This window comes from Melospiza georgiana, chromosome 5 (genome assembly GCF_028018845.1).
Source record: "Melospiza georgiana isolate bMelGeo1 chromosome 5, bMelGeo1.pri, whole genome shotgun sequence".
Lineage (NCBI taxonomy): Eukaryota > Metazoa > Chordata > Aves > Passeriformes > Passerellidae > Melospiza > Melospiza georgiana.
This window is the reverse complement of record NC_080434.1, coordinates 54260756-54278620: the sequence shown is the minus strand read 5'-3', so window position 1 is coordinate 54278620 and position 17865 is coordinate 54260756. Positions and strand designations below refer to the sequence as shown.

The following is a 17865-nucleotide window of genomic DNA, read 5'->3' as shown; positions in this document are numbered from 1 at the left end:
TATTTAACACCTAAAGGCTTTCATCTCAAGGTGCAGCAGGAGGATCCAGCAGGAGGAGCTCAAAGCCTTGGCCCAGCCCCGGGGATTTGGCATCAGTGGCACGAGCAGAACCTGTGGGATGAGTTCTGTGACTGCTGGAGGGGTGCAGCTCTCCAGGAGCAGAGGGCAGGGCAGGGGCATTGCTGGCTCTGTGTGTAATGCAGGGCTGGGATGCACAGAGCCTGGAGCTGGCAGTGGCACAGTGAGAACCTCTGGGGAAGGACTCAGGGACAAACAAATGAACTGGGGATGTCCCAGGAGGAGGAAAGTGAGAGGAGACCTCAGTGCAGTTACAAATTCCTCCTGAGGGGAAGGGAGGGACAGACACTGATCCCTGCTCTGTGGTGACAGTGACAGGGATGGGGGAAGGGCCTGAAGTTGTATCAGGGGTGTTCAGGTTGGATATTGTGAAAGGTTTTGCCCCAGAGGGTGGCTGGGCCCTGACCAGGCTCCCCAGGGCAGCGGTCACAGCACCAGCCTGGCAGAGCTCAGGGGGTGTTTGGACAATGCTCTGGGGCACCGGGGGTGACTCCTGGGGATGGGCTGTGCAGGGCCAGGAATTGATGATCCTTGTGGCTTCCTTCCAACTCAGGATGTTCCATTCAAGGATTTTGCTAAATGAAAACTTACTTAAAACAACCTAACACATGAGAAAACCAGATTGCACAATATTCCACAAAATATTCTTCATAATAATCCATTATTATGAAATTAATTATTTCTTATTAAAAAACAGGCTTTAACTTTCAAGTATGTTAAGGTCACAATGAAAATTAAATTCCACTGCTAAGAACTGAATTGAAAAAAATTACTGGCTTGCCTTTTTGTCTTTCTTATCATACTTTCCCAGCATTAAAGGAAAAAATAAAAAAAGAAAGGGGATTTTTCTATATGATTAAGTGAAAAGGCTTCTAGCACAGGAAAGAGACTTAATCCCCAAGTACAGAAACATTACAAAATAAATAATTTGCACGTATTGTTAATTTTGCTAACATGGAGCTACCACATCCATATGGAGAAAAGAAGGAAAATTGCAGCATATTTAAGTCATGAGACTACATAAACAATTCAGACTACATAAAAAATTCAGTGGCTGATACCAGAATCTATCTTTCTTTGCAACAGTAAAAAATATAATTAAAATTTAGCCAATCACATATAGCAGAGCTGACAGCAATCCTCTGATGGCACTGCTGAAGAGTGTGGCAGAACTGTAAAGCCCCTGACAGTCAGACACATCACATTACATTAATTCCTACATAACTGGGTCTGGTACAGTATCTTACTTCACAAAGGCTCAAAAAAGTCAGCCTTAAAATGACCTGGCTCCATTGTCCTCATTTAGCCTCCAAATGTTCTGGGAATGACACCTCTGTGTCTCAGGCCCCCTGCCAATTCTCATTCAAGGTACCAGGGTGCCAATTGTTAGCAATATAAAAACTATGATCAAGGGCAAATAATCATACATTAAGAAAGGAAAAATCATTTTATCTTTTGAAGCTGAGCATTAGAAGACTCCAATACCTCTGAAATTAAGAGCCTTCTATAGCTGGGTTCTCTTTCACAAAGAATAAATGTATTTTTAAATTTGAATACAGCTTGTGACCAAAAGAATAAACTGTTCTAATTGAAGTACAGATAAAATATTAATTTTGCTCTTCTGTCAGCACCTCAAGTTTTATATGGATGACTACCTCATCCACCAAAGGCAGTGGCTTTCCACAGGAGTTTGCATGCAATGACTGTGGTCATCATGAGCAGATGGTACAGCACATCCTTGCATCACAGCTCTTTAGCAACAACCTATGGCTACCCCAGCATGCACCATTTAACATAATATAATCACATCCCTTTTTCACTGATAAAAAATTAATAGTGTTTTGTACGCAAAGATAAGTTCTCTTTTCATTATTTAGCAACTTGTCAATCCAGATTGAGTTTCACCCTTGTGCATTATTGATTACCACCTGTGTTGTCATTTCATGCTACATCAACTTTTGTTTATTTTTAAATATATATAATAAGAAAACTCAAATGTCACACACTGAAGAGCCTTTCCATTTCCCACTACAGAGAAATCAATGCATGCTCTATGACAATTTACTCAGCTCAGTCATGTTTCTCTTCCACTCTGGAAATGTTACTAAGCAATTTGCAAACCCTGCAACAGCTTCACAGTTCTGTGTGATGGTGTTATGTTGGAAGTTTTGTTTGTTTGGAGTTAGATTTTTGCTGGCCTGTTGTTTTCATTTGTTTGGTTTTGTTTTGGTTGTTTGTGGTTTTTTTGGTTTGAGTTTTTTTGTGTTACTGTTGTTGGTGTCTTGCGAGGTTTTCTTAATTAAATAAAAAAAACAATACAGAAATCTGCCCACATACATGAGGTAAGCTGCTTTGAAAGACAGCTGGATGCTATCCCCATCAGGCTGAAATTGGTAACCAGCCCCTAAAGTGACCCATGATCAAACACAATCACTGCTTTGGTCAGACACAACACGGTGCCAGACAAAGAGCTTCCCCACTTCTAGACTTGTTCATCCATCTATCTCCCTCTTCAGAAAGCAAATCACATTCCTAAGCTTTTAAGATATACAAAAAACATAATACAAAGATAGACCATATATTTTCTTTTTGTGTAAAAATTTTGATTCAACGAGGCCAAGAGCAAGGTCCCTCCCCATGCTGGGGAAATCTAATGAGAGGTGTTCAGACCCATAGGAGGGGGCTTGGAGCTGGCTGATATTTAAGGTTTCTTCCAACCCAAACTATCCTATGAGTGCGATTTTAGCATGTGACAAAGCAGATTCCCCAAGTATGCTGCCAGCAGCACTGTTCCTTTACTCCTTGTTTGCCATATTCAATTTATATCATCTTTATATCCATTTACATCATCCACACCCCACAGTAAGCTCCCTCAGCCTGGAACACATATTCCTTTATGGTGAGGACAAAGCTTTGTTTCCACTGACACTTGTATGTCAAACTCATTTCATAGTGATGCTTTCAGTTGTTAAATTGAGCTTGAAGAAATATGGAGATAAGTGTGGTTGAAACATAGCATTTTTGACAAAATTCACGACATATTTTGTATTGCTACAGAAACTGAGACAGACAAGTGATAAAACACAACACAGAAATATGATTAGCTTTCTCTGAGGGCTCCAACTCCTCAGCAACATTTACTTAGGCTACAGAGGGTAACAAAGTTCAGGTTCACATGTGCCTCCTTCTCAGCACTGTATGAAGGAATGACCTACAGAGATGGCAGTCCACTAAAGACTGCATTTTACAGCCTCATGTTACAGCAAACTGGAACTGCTAAAGCTGAACTGGAAACACTGGGCTGCCAATTGCAGTAATTCAGGAGGTGTTTCCCAAGGAGGCAAACAGCAGGAAAGGAGTGAAGAACCAGTGTAATGTACTGCCAGTCAATGCAGTGTCCATCACTCCTAGCAGTGAGCCAGAAACAGTCATGTCTCACAAATACTACCAATTCCCCATTTTACTGTGCTGTGGAACAGTGCAAAAGGACAGCACAGCCAGGAGAGTCTATGGTTTGCTCTAGGTCAGTGCCCTGATGGGGCAAATTCCTCCCTTGTGCACTTCAGCAGATCAAGAGACACTGCTGAGACACAATCTGCAGGAATAATGCTGATAAAACCAGGCTGGAGCTGACTCATGTGCTATTCTGAGACCTCACTACTGTACACAGAGAAGTAATTCTCAGTGCACTGAAACAGCAAGCAAGGACTATGATCCTAAAAACATTCTCACCTGCTATGCACAGGTTTGTTCGTGGTGAAGTCCTAACAAATCTCTGCTTTAGAAACAAAGGGGTTTTTTACTCTAAAACAAAACAAATGCACTTTTGTAATATTTAACAATAAACCAAACTCCATTTAAATAGCCAATAAATTGGTTTAAACCAGTTTACCAAGTCAACTAACAAAACACTAATCAATGTGAAAACAGCAACGATCAAAGCAAATTAATTTAGAGAATGATAGTGAATGCATGAGTAATTCAAAAGTGTACATGAGCTACCATCACTTCTTGTAAAATTCAATACTGTGTGATGTTGTGAAAAGCATAGGAAAGGACACCTTGTTATACCACTAATATAAAAATACTGCAATGATTTGTGTTGCAGGGAAAAAACCTCAGATGAACAAGCACTGCGTATTTCTGAAAACTCACTAACGCAGAGACGTTTTTCTTAATAAAAAAAAGTTTTCCTTCTAGAACCATCAATCAAGTTCAATAAATCAAAGTTTTACATTCTACCTACCTTTTGGTTCATTTAAGAAAAACTTACATGGCTTTTCATCATGCATCACAGCACACTTTAGGTATTGTTCATCTTAACAGAAACCAGTAAAGAAGTGTTTTATTCTGTTGAATAGGTATTAATCACATAATAAATGCAAGATACTGTATTGATAGATATGATTTCACAATAGTTTACCACTGACATGCAAACAGCAAGGCAAAATGAGGGATGGCATTTTTATAATAAGCTACCATAACTGGAAAACAGTGTTACATCACATTATTGTGAAAATGAAAAGCTTTGAAAACCATTCTCTTACTCATCTTACCACTCTTACTCATGGATTATGCTACTCAGCATCCTGCTGTACAGTCAACCCACAGCATTTGAAAACCAAGCTGCAAGATACTCAGAAATTTTGAAGAGTTAATTTACGGTAAAAAGTGTGATTCTTATCAGCAGACAGCATTATGACAAAGCAGAAGACAACACTAAGAGCTGCAGTTCTTTACTAAGGATGCATCAACAGGCTTGAAGACTGCAGTTCTCTGCACATCCACAATGTCTTCAACCTGCCTTGACTAATTCAGCCAGTTTTGTTAAGGCAGAAAACCTGAAGTATGTCCTCTAGGAAGTGTTACATCCTTTAGGCAGAGATCTTCTGGTTTGTCTGTCTGCTCACACACTACAGCAAACTTGGAGATCTTTAACAAAACCATCAGAAGTTCAGAACAGACACAAGGATTTAAATCTTGACTCTTCAGATATGGTTAAGAGCCAACATCACACCCCACCTCTCTCCAAGAAGAATCACAGTTTGTAAGACTTGTTAGCATTAAAAAAAAAATCACATTAATTTAAAGGCATTTCCTCTCTCTGATAAAAATAAAATTGAAAAACATAATTTGTTAATCAGGCAGACACTAGCAGTCAATGATATGAAACTAAGCAACCCAGGAACAATGAATTAATTTAAAAAACAGATGCCAAGATAGGACACAGAATTTTAGAAATCCTTGTCCCTAAAAAACACTAAAAATCTGACAGAAATGCTATGACTCTAAATTTCATGGAGATAAAAATTGGGAGTAATCTGGAGATCTTAAAACTACGGTTTCCATGGAAAAGCTAGCACAAAATAGGAAAAAAATCATGCAAAGATTGGGAGTCTGGTAAACTATGTTCTGTGGTCACAAAGTACTTTTCAAAAGCATTGCCTGAAGAGTCAGAAAGTGCACATTTCTAAAGAAAAGGTCTCAGAATTGCATGACAGTTTTTGCAGACACCAGAGGCGTTGCACAATACAGCTGTTACCCCTCCTTTTACATGCACAACCTCCCACCACAAGTCTGAGCCCAGGGCTGGCTGTTGGTTCTCCATCACTCTCAAACCCCACCACACCTTAGGCTAAAACCAATTTTTCCTCCTACTGTGTGAAATTTGGTCAGGAAATATCTACATTTTGAGTCCTTACTAAAACACTGTTCCTTCTCTCATTTAGAAATTAAAGGACAAATTCTTAAAAGAAACCAAAAACCACTGCATTTACACAAAGTACTACAAAATAATGTAAAACCTAATTAAGCAAAGCCATTTTTGACATGACATTTGACCTATTCTACAGAACTTTTAAAACTACAAATTACAAAAATAGCTACATAAAAAAATCCTCCATCCTTTCTTTCAGTTCTAGCAACAGATTGTTTTAGTAACAGCAATCTGTTTGGCAAATGAAATTACCAGACATCAGAAGATAATAAGAGTCACAAGGTAGTGAATCACTACAGAACAAGCCAAGCAAACTGACCAAGGAGCAGTCAGAGTCTGCATTTCCTGCACTCCTACAGGTGAAACATTCAGAGAAGATTTTTTTTTATTAGAACAGCTCTTCAGGTCTGCCTATACTACAGGAAACACATCAGAAAGCCTGTGTGCCTGCAGGGAAACAGGGAATAAATTGTCACTGCCAAGGATAAAACAACCAAGGAGATTTGTCTTGCACAATGATAGTGTTAACCCACCCTTAATATCAGGAAACCTTTCCTGCCAGTCTGGAAAGAATTTGAGTAGAAAGTTTGTGGAGCATCCACTACTGGAGGTTTTGCAGAAGTCAGATAAATATTTATGAAATGTGGTTTGAGTACAACTGATCTGTCATACAGAAAACTGAAGTCTTCCCCTGAAGGCAACTTTCACATCTATTTTTTTTTCACTCCAAGTCACAGCATTTTTAATTGTCAATAAACTTACAGCGTCCAGTTTGGTAATCCCTTAAACTCACATTTTTCTGTAGGAACAATACAGTAGGAAATTGTGAAGATATTCAAAGTCAACAGAAGTATTAAAATTGTTTCTGACAGAGCAACACAATCACTGTCTACTCTTTCTCTGTAAGCACTTCAAAAAGTTGCAATTTGTGAAATTTAGTTTTCTTGCAAGCAAACACAGAGCACCTGACTGTTTTCTTTTCAACAGATTCAGCTAACCTAATGTGAACACTTCCTACAATGATCAGAGCACTTTTCTTGAAACTCATTGTAACATGATTAGTGATGAAATTTTTCCACATAATGAAGTTTAGTACATTTTATTAGGAGTAACAGGAAGAAATTTTGGCAAGGGTGAATCAAAATACATTCTTTACGCTTAACTGCATATTTTACTTGGAGATGTAAATGTATATTTATTACTATGGTCCTTCCACTTAAAATTGTCTTAAAGTGACAGCAAACATTTACTTTTCATACAGAAATCCTCATTGCACCTGAGCATCATGTATTTTGGACTTGAACCTACTCCAGTTTAAATTGTAATTCTTGGGTGTGACTGGGAGAAGAAATATCAAAGCATTCATGTAAATATGAAGGGTAGAAAAATGTAGATTCTTTCTACCTCTAAAAATCTGAATTACCTAAACACAACATAACCCTCTGAATGTTGTTCATTTACTAATGAAAAACTCTGAAATTCATGAGGCATGAAAGATGAGCAGCTACAAATGACATGCCTATTTTTTGCTACTTGAAATTTTGAAACATGTCTCATGCCCTGTAAGCTTATTTTATATAAAGGAAACAAAGTTATAATGTGTATTCTTATTCAGGGAAAGCATCAGCACTCTTAAATGAGATGTAGGAAATTTAATTTATGGATAGTATTTTCAAGAATATACCCTTTAAAGTAATGAAAGGCATGTATCTAACAAAGGTTCATTTTAAAAAGCTCTGACAATAAAAACTAACTTATACAAAAAAAATTAATGGAATACATTAAATGTACATAAAAATCCCAGTGAAATCAGGAAGTTGCCACTTTGATTACCTGACAGGAACGAAACTGGTTGACCAGCAGGGTACATCTCTGTGGGTCCTTTCTTCCATCCAAACTGTCCAGTTCAGCTGCCACTTGATTTAGTTCCTCATCAGCATAGTAGAATTGAGCAAGGAGCTGAGGGTCTGTTCTCTGCATTGGAGACATGGACAAAATTACATTACTATTGCAAAAAAAACCCAAACCAATCCCAAAACCTAAAAACTTCAGATAGTTGTATTTAGTGTGATTTTTTTGAACATATAAGCCAGACAAGCAGTATAGCAGCATGGAAAATAATGATATTGAGATTATTTACACTCACACAAATTTTTTTTCTACTTTGAAGGAAAACAAACTTCTCAAAAAACATCTCACATAATAAATCTGAGACATTACTCAGCTACCATTATCTCCAAAACCACCCTGGCATTCTCACTTCTTGTGGCATAATTATCTGGAGGAGTCAACAAGTGAATCAGAAGGTTTGTTTATTAAACAGAAGCAGACTTCAGCTCTAGGCAGAACAAGACAAAGATGCTCTCCAAGTTAAAACAAACTATACCCCCCAAACCTGTCAAGCAATGGGATAATCCATCAAGCGCCATGGTAACCTTTGCAGCATGGTCTGGTCAGAATCCTCCCTTTGAGCATCACAAGAATGAAGCCACAGAAAAGAAAGGTACTCAATCTACCTTGGTCAGACAGATGCACTTCATAACACTAATAATAATATCACTAAACAAGGCATTACAGAGAGAAAATGATGTCACAAGCCTTTCAGGTGGCAATGAACAGAATCATCACAATGGATTTCTGGCCACATTAAAACAAAGTAACTATAATAAAAAAGACCAAACAAATAAAGGAATACCTCCTCAAAAACACTGAGAAATACTAATAGTAAAGTTTTACACCATAAAATGATTTTTTTTGAACATTAACAGCTAGGAGTTCTGGTTCCAACATCCTAATTGTAAGCTGTCAAAAATCTACACTCTTGAATAGTGTCTTCACTATAGCCCTGATATAAAGGTGCCCAGGGAGAAGAATAAAGCTTGTGATATATGGTCAGGGAAACAAACAAAATCCAAAATGAAGGATAATAAGAGGGAGAGCATGCAATTACTACTAAATTTTATGTTTAGTTCTAAATCTCTGTATTTATAGTCAAGCTTAGTAAAGCATTTCTTTAAGCATTCTCTACCCGATGATTTTATTATTTCTGATTTTTATGTTTTCCTTCAGCATTTATCCACAACCATTAAAACCCTCTAGACAATAAACAAAGATGCAGGAGTCTGTGTATGGAATTGTGACAAAGCATGACTGCTGATTTTTAAGCATCTAAATTGCATTGCAGAGGCAAAATAAGGCAATTTATTAAGACTGGTCTCAAGCAAAACAAGCATGCCTGAGACACAGCTCCCACGTGGCTGATTTTTTCAGCTGGAGGAACAGAAGTTTTAATTGAGTTCTCTCAACTGTGTTATGTTTGGTGTGGATTAGTAGTGTGATCTTTGATTAATTGTGTCAATCATATGTGGTCCCTGGCAAGATGAAACTGCATGAAACTCTAAACCTCTTCACAGGGGGCCACTTAAAGCAAATAAAACAGAAGTTTACTAATTCAATTTACTGCACTAGGTAACAGAAAATTAGGGATAGTGCCATGTACAACGCCTATTTTTATTTTCAGTTTATGTAAAATATGGTTCAAATAATTTAATCCAAATTCCTTACTATTCTTTGGCAGAATGAGAATTAGCAATTCCCATGGTTAGGTACTAAAATTAATAGAAAGACTTAATTTGAAAACATCTCATGGAGATCCTACCACTTACCCTGGAGTTTGTTTCAGGAAATAATCCCATTTCACAACAAATTAACGCATCCAAGCTCTTGTTTTGATTTGGTGGACTTCACCAAATTTTGCCTTATTCAGCATTAATTCTATTTGCCTATTTCTGTTTTCACTGACTGCTGTAAACCCCTTTAACCATGTCACCACTGTGGGACGCACTTATGGGTTTGGGATTTCTGGGGAGAATTTTTGTTTAGTTGCACAGGAAGGTTTTCTGGACGTGGTGATATTGCTGTTATCATCCCAACAGCCTCTTCAGTATCAGCTCTCCAGGCAGGAATCTCATTCTGCAAGTACACCTTGCATTCCTTCTGCCTAATTTCTCTTTATATTCCACACACTCAGCCCAATAAATGGCCCAGGTTATCCTGAGGATCTTTACTGCCAGCACAATGTGTCACACCACTGGAGAACATTCTTCACAGATTTGAAACCATCATTTCATATATGGGTCAAAACTTGCTATCCTCATTTGTATGCTGTACACAAATTATCATTCCAGCCAGTACCAAAACAGGGATCAAAACACCACAAATTAAACAAAAAAACCTCTAACCAAACAAAATAACACACATTTTACCATGTTATATAATAATACACCATTATTTTGTGAAAGATCACTCACTGAATATTTATTTTAATGATTTTTACTTTGTAGTAAGTTCCACTCAACAGGTCAGATAGCAAAATCAGAAGATGCCTGCCTGTCATCCACAAAGTCAGTATGAAACTGTCCATATGAAAAAGTTGCAAGAACTACTGAACTGTTACACTCTGGCTTTACCCATCAAGTCTGACCAATGAACAGTGACCAGGATTAGGTTAGTTCAGTTTATTGCATAATGAATTCTGATCTGATTTTTCAAAAAGGATTTAAATGGACTATAAGAGAATGTTAAGAAAGTCTTAATTTAAGAGACACGTTAGCCAGTTACAGGTTATTAGATTAATAACAGGTCTGTAGAATTATTTCTTGCATGTTATCAAGGAAAAGTTGCCATTCTCACATCTTGTAAACAAGCTGGTAGACCAAAACCAGGAACTCTCCCTAAAAAATAGTGACAACCAACAGAGAGGAAAAATTCTAGCACAGACTTCCCAACATGGGAAAGAGACCAAAAAATAAACTACCAACAAGAAGCCAGGGTGCCAACAGAACAATCTCAAACGACACAGTAATTCTGGAATCTAAGAATCATTTTGAAAATTGCATTTACAGACACAAGGGTGGTTCTTAGGGACACATTCCATTTTGAAAGAAAATTGCAAGTACTTTTTGCATGACTTTTAACAGCAGCTTTCAAGTATCAACACTACCTCTTTTTGAGTAACATAAAACATGTGTCATCTTAGACCTGACAGTAGTACACAATTTGAACATTAAAGGGAAAGTTCTCCCCAGGTTGCATGATCCTTTGTAGAGAAGTACAGATTTTCTTCAGGCTTTTTCTTCCACTGAGATTGCAACAGGAATGCAGCCACCACCACCACAAGGCAACAAGATAATCCCAAATAAGCCAAAGAAGAAACAGAAGCAAAGGAACCATGCAAATGAGCAAGATCCCAGCTAGTGATTGCACTACCTTCTGAAGCCTGCCAGCTGTCCTCTGGAAAATAATATCCACCATTTTTGAGCTGCTGATCTAAAGTCTTCAGAACAACAGCTAAAACCCAACCTTGCTTAAAATAAATTCCATGGACTTGAAAAGCTCCAGATCTCCCATTGCTCACTGGCACTCTTCCAGCACTAAGCATTTGTTTTTCTGCCACACACTCAGGAACCCTGACTTGATCCCTATGGAACAAAACTATAGAGAAAAGCAATAATTATATGCCTGTGCTGATGGTAAATCTAGATTGCCTTTTGACATGGGAACAAAGTAAACCTACATCCACTGGGGTAACTTTTCAAGGAGCACTTGGTAAAAGGTGCATTTCACACAAATACATGTATTTTATTACACATTGTATGAACCCCCTCATAATCATAGCACAGTATTTGGTGACAGAACATGTGCAATACTTTTAACTGCTGCAGGGTCCAAATGACACAACCATTCCTTAACCAGGAAGGTTAAACATGAGCTCAACCACTCCTATTCTGCTACAGCTCTAACAGCTGAAGTGAGAAGTTTTAGAGAGAGGCCATCACGTTCACATCAGTGGAACTGCCTTGCATCTATGCAGCTTCCTTTATTCCCCTGTGGTATGGGAAAGGGCTGTTTTACAAGCCTGGACAGTAAGGAGTTAATGCATGGCTATGCCTCAAACACCAATTTCTCACTCAAGTGAGAAAGTCAGAACAGGATATGCCTGGAAATGGGGGCTGTGCAAACACAGGGCAGCACCTTTCTGGAGCTAATTTTCCCATTCAGGTCCATGATGAGCACACGAAATAAAGTGGCGAAGCATGGAAGTGGGGTCAAGGAGTGGACAGGGCCAAGAGAGGGGCTCAAGACTATCCAGGACCTAAAAGTGCTCCCTCACTCTTTTTGGGAATTCTCCATCAGAGCACTGTACACAGACCATAGTGTGGCATGAGACTTGGGGAATCCCACCCAGGAAGGGATCCAGGCATTTCCATGCCAGCTTGAGTGTACATAACCTGACAAACTTTTGGTTTCATGGGTCCCCACTCCCAAGGGATCACATCTGTGAACACTAGAACAGCAAAACAGTAATCAAGCCTCACCACTGGACCCACAGGTGGCGTCATCTTTCCTCTCAACTATCTGCTCTTATCCTTCTCTTTCTTTTCCTCACCTATTTTGTGATATTTTTGTACTTTCATAGAAGAGAAACAAAATGCCCACATAGTTTCCACTGCAACTGAATTGTTTTAAAATAAACCTGCCTCATAAACACACTGGTCACTCAGTGTCTTTTCACTGTAATTCAGCCCAAGGATTTTAATAATAGGAATCTCAGCCTGCCTCAGAGGCAGGTCATAATAGTAGTGTGTCTCAAATAAGGAGAGTCCAGTTGTTCTCAGTCTAAATCTGTTGCCTACTACATTTTCAGGGAAAGGAAAGAGGCATAGGATCAACCTCAAACTTTCCAATCCTCAAAATAAGTACTGCCATTATCAGACAGTCCCAAACATGAAAAATTACTGCACAGCACAGAAATTTTTTTAAAGGGACTTCCCAAGAGAAAGCACATTCCCTTTAGGATGAGAATTCATGAAAGCCATAGGTTAGAAGCTTGCTTCTATCTGCAGTGTACAGAAAATAATGCTTCTGTATTGGAAAACACCTCCTTGTACCAGGTGGCAATGTGGTCTGTGCAAAAGGCAGAATTAGGCCCTAGATATTTAAATAAAGGCACTGATGAGCCAATTCAGTATTTTCAAAACTTACAAATTATTCTGCATATAACTAGTTTTAAGCTAAAATTTTAACTAACTCCATAACATTATCTGGAAAAAAAATTATTCAAAAGTCACAGGAATGAGGCACAAAGTGCAAAGTTTACTTATCCCCCACTATGAAAATGTAATGTACTTACAGCAACAGAAACTTAATTTACAACTTTCTACACCAGTAACAATTGCAGTGTTTAACTGGCAGATGACAAATTCCAAAGTCTGAAAGTACTTCTTCAAAAAGAGATATCAGCAAGTTGTTACATCTGCTTATTTCTCACCTCACATGTAAGCAAGTGTATTCACATCCTTCCTTTGGACAGGCACTTGGAATTTGTCATTAACTTCCAAATGCTGATAAATAGCAAGAAGAAACAGTAATACTCTAACAAGCAGGTGAGTCAAAAATTCTGGCATTTAACTGTCAGAAGGTTTAGCAGCAAAAATTTTTCTTCATACTAAATGAAAAAGCAATTGCTGTTCCAAGTACATAGTTGGGGGGGTTGTTTGAATCTGGGTTTTTACTTAGTTTGTGGTATTTTCCTTTTAGTCTACTATCTGAAGTGCTATCTGTTGAAGAAAAAAAGGGAAAACAATCCCTCAACAGTCATATTTTGTACAATGCCATGAAGTTTTACGCTAGTGTTGCACATGCATAAAAAGAAAAAGGATTCAGAGATGAAGACAACAATTGGTAATTGATCACGAGGATATGTAAAAAAAGGCTCTGTGAAAAAAGCTACAGCCTGGTTAAAGCTTTGCCAGCTGTTCTGTGTTTATCTATAGAATATCATTACACAAACAAGAAAGACAGGTGAACAGCTTGTTAACACAATAAAATGCTAGCAGCACCTTAAGCAAAAAGACAAAATAAACAACCCCGGTGAGATAGTGATTCATAGGACAACAAAAATCAGGTGGATGAATTTTTCCCATGTTGTCTACATTGGGTATAATTCAAACTCCTCAAAAGGAAAATCTTATAATGGGTATGCTTAACTAGAGTACCAAACATCTGAGACTGCCATGCTGTGGGTTCTCACTCATGATGGATCAAGTCAGTGTACGTAGTTTCTATTTCTGAGGGTTCATCCTACTAATCTGGAAAAGCATGTGCTCAAATCCATATTTTCTGGGAGAAGCACACCAGCATATGCTGAATACAAATTACTGAACCTCTTGGACATCTATTCTGCAGAACAGGAGTGCTCTGCAGCTGAGCCACAGCCTTGATTTCTAGGAAGGAACACAGACCCCAGAAGAAAAATGGGTTTTGCTGTAGGGGAGTGATGGAGCAGCCACTTCTACCAAGTGAGGCGTGGGGAACCTTCAAGGTTGCCTTACCCATATTGCATCTGTTCTGCTCATGATGGCAACTGGGGAGTGAGTTCCCTGTCTTTATCCCGACCCACAAGCTTTTTCATCCTATTTTCTTCCCCTGGCCTGTTGTGCACAGGAGTGAGAGAACGGCTGGGTGGGCACCCAGCAGCCAGACAAGGCCAACCCACTCCTCTGAATTTGTAAAACACTTACCCAAAGCCTCCCCCAGCAGCTAATGTCTCAGAGTCTGACCTTAAGCTAATCAGATTTCATTCTCAGCTGTTGCAAGAACAATCAAGTTTAAAGAATAAATATTTACTTAGACATAAATTCAGCTTGTCAGGATACATATTGAAATATACAAATCACTCTTTTTTCCCTGAATGCTTTTATGCAGTTTGCTTTAGATTTGTCTAGATTTTTGTATTTAAACATTACACTAAGCATCTCTACAAACAAAATTGATCCTGCAGTGCTTTTAGTGATTTGTTACCTACCAAGAAAAAAGAGCCAATTTAGCTCCCTGGGCTTGTTGATTGATTATGTCCAATTCCAGATGTACAGCCCCAGCTTGCACAGAGGAATCCTGTGGCATTCGGAAGTGGCACCCAGCAATTTGTCCTGCAAACCATCCTGTCACACTGCATCTTAACTTACCACATTAGAGGACTTTCAACTCACTCTAGTTATGTTATACCATGTCTAATGGATGTGTCTAAATATTTATAACAACTCCTAAATATTTGGGCCAGTAATGACCTCTTAGACTTGTCTAACATGTTAATTTCTCCTGAGTTATTATGTTGCTATAACCTTTTTTCCTCTCAGAACCAGACTTTTATTCTAAAAAAACCCAACTAAACCAAATAAATGAAAAAACCCAACAATCTCAAGCAACCTATTTATGCAGTTAAAGGACTGTTTTGAAGACTCTTTTTGGCTGTCACCTTTTAGCACACACATTCCTGAATCATTTTTTCCTTCTCAGGTCTATAGTTCCAGTATTTTGGTCATGCTTAGCAGACCTGATAAAATATGAATTTTGCTTTGTTGTTCAGAACTAACTCATTTTTAACAATATGCCATAAACAGTTTTTTACTTCTAGATCATAACAAGAATATCTTACTCAGAACATAGACAAAGCTCCAACAAGAGGGGAAACTGACCCAGCAAGTTGAAGCCTGCTGACTGCAGAAGTGTTGCTCCAGTCCTTCTCAGGTGTTAACAGGCAGAGCACATTCCTCAGTTTCTTCATGTTCAAAGCACATCTCTTTTTTTTTTTTTGGCTCAGCAAACTCGGGGTAAGTCTGAGGTGTTCCATGTCATATTTTAATAAAAGCACCATCATCTGTGTAAAGCTGCTCATACATAATCTCATTTGCCTTGTAGGAGACTTTCAATAAACTCAAGCTGAACACTTTGACAGATGTTTGGGATTTAACTACCTTGGCATCATATCAGTAGCACAATCAATCACTGCAACAAAAAGATTTCATCAAAACTTTGTTTCCAAGTGCATCTGTTCAAACCTGGTGATGAAAGAAACTGCTTGTACAGCCCTCAGCACAGAAACTTTTCCCAGCTTCTGCCTTCTTACAATAACTTCAAATGAATGTTTGCATAAGTAAATCTTTTGATCTTATTTCCACTATTTCAGCTAAATCACATAAGCAAGTAGCTTGCCACGTGCCATCATCAGCCACACTGTTTCCTACTCAGTTTTCCAGGTAACAGCAAGGTGCAGTGATTGCTTGTCCCATGTTTAGCACAGCACCCATCTGTGGAGCTTCACTCATGTCTAACCAGGAAAACACTCCAGACACAGTCCTCAACCTCAAGGATTTAAAACCATCTCTATGCAGAAAGACCCCACTTCCTTGTTAGCAGAGCCTACCTGAAGTTTTAGGGAACTTTTAGGGATTTCATTGCTTTTAAAGACTTGATACTGCAATCAGTACCCTTTTTCCAAGCACACTTCAGCATGAATAGTGGCTTTGAAAATTACCAGAAGATGAACAAAAAGAAAGGCAGAGGAAAGGCACCAGACAGACAGACCAACAGCAGGACTACACAGAACTTTTAACCATGTTTAAAAGTTCTGAGGCAGTCCAACAACAACAAAATATATTCAAGTACACAAAAAGCAGGTATTTGCTGTAGACAGGAAACTGGCTGGATGCTAGTGCATGGCAGAAGGCTCCCATGCACCCCTGCTCCCACTCCCTGCTGAACTGAATTTTTTTTTTTTTTTTTTTTTGCTCAATTAGGCATTCACAGGTCTTTTCAGACAATATCCTCAAGGTCTGTCCTTGGTCTCCTGGTCACGCAGATAATCTCTCCTGGGAGACAAATGGGTTTGTACAGCTATTGCTGTTTTCTGTGCTAGCTCAGCACACAGTTTGAGTTTGACCAGTTCTCCTCATCAGCATGCATGCTGGATAAGCTCTATCAGTCTTCAGCTATTCTCCACCCCAAACTGCTCCTTTTAAATCAAGACACAGAATGCACAAAAACTAAGCAGAAGTTAAAGGCAACCATGAATGCTTTTTATGCTTAATATGAACAGTTCTGTATCCATTTATTAAGAGTAACAATAAAACAAAAATCCAAACAAAACAAAAGAAAAAATACCCCAAATCCTCTAGTCAATCATATAAGTGATTCGCACAAGTATTTAAGAATCACATACTTTTTCTTCTGGAAAGATTAAGCTCCTCTGACCTGGCTGCTGCCTCTTCAGGTACTTATAAAAACCTGCATAATTATGGCACCACCTATTTAATGAACGGACACTTTTCCCACATTCTCAGCAACAGCTTTCAGAGGAGCTATTACACATACACTCTATTGCCTATTACCCTTTATTGACCAGCAATATTGCTTTCACATAACTGTTGGTTGTCCCCAGATGCATTCTGCAAACTTCTGATTGCCAGGTATTTCTATAGAATGCTAAACGGCAGAAGAGACAAAGGCATTAATTGCAGAACTGATGCTAAAAGGAAATTCATTACCAGTAATGCTTACTGTAATATTTACAATGCCTTGGAAGGAATATGATTCAAACTAGTTTTCCTTTACTGTATTTGACAATACTATTGAAAAACAACATTACATTGGAGACACCACAAAAAGGAGAAATGTGACGTTTGAAAAACATACCTAGCTTAAGTAATGCAAAAATACCAGCTCGTAAGTAAAAATTGAGTTCTATTTCAATGTAAACACCTGCTGCAGACCTTATTAGCAGACAGTAGAAACCTTATTTATTACCAGACAGTAGAAACCTTTATCTTCCAGCCCAGCTGAATATCTTCTCTACCATCCCTGCACTATGCAGGCTCTACAGTCCAGTCAGGCTCTAGAAATGAACACTAACTGGGGACCATACCAAAATCACAGAAAGGCTTAAGACACCTCACATGTAATGGAGCAAAGTACTCCAGTGCTTCCAAAGCCTTAAGGAAGGACACCTGCTGGAGTGGCTTTAGCTTTTATTTCAATACATAACAAGTTAAACTCTTCCATTGGTTTCACTGTGAATACTGCATTTGACACAAGGTTCAGCATAAATGCAGTCTTGAATCAAAGCTATTAATTTCTTTTCAGCTGCAAAACAGTGAATATTTTTCCCTAAGCAACATAAAATCCAAGTTCTTAATCATTGCCATTAATTTCAAGACTGGTCTAAAAACAATCAG

At 38.4% G+C, this 17865-nt stretch overlaps 1 protein-coding gene across 4 annotated transcripts in view; it reads right to left on the bottom strand.

Moving 5' to 3' along the window:
- ZFYVE28 (zinc finger FYVE-type containing 28) overlaps positions 1-17865 on the bottom strand; it is a 146118-nt gene that overhangs the window by 72276 nt on the left and 55977 nt on the right. For all 4 annotated transcript variants that reach the window (XM_058024561.1, XM_058024562.1, XM_058024563.1 and 1 more), the window contains exon 2: positions 7628-7768. In XM_058024561.1, the coding sequence (XP_057880544.1) occupies positions 7628-7768 (141 nt within the window). The remainder of the gene's footprint in view (positions 1-7627; positions 7769-17865) is intronic.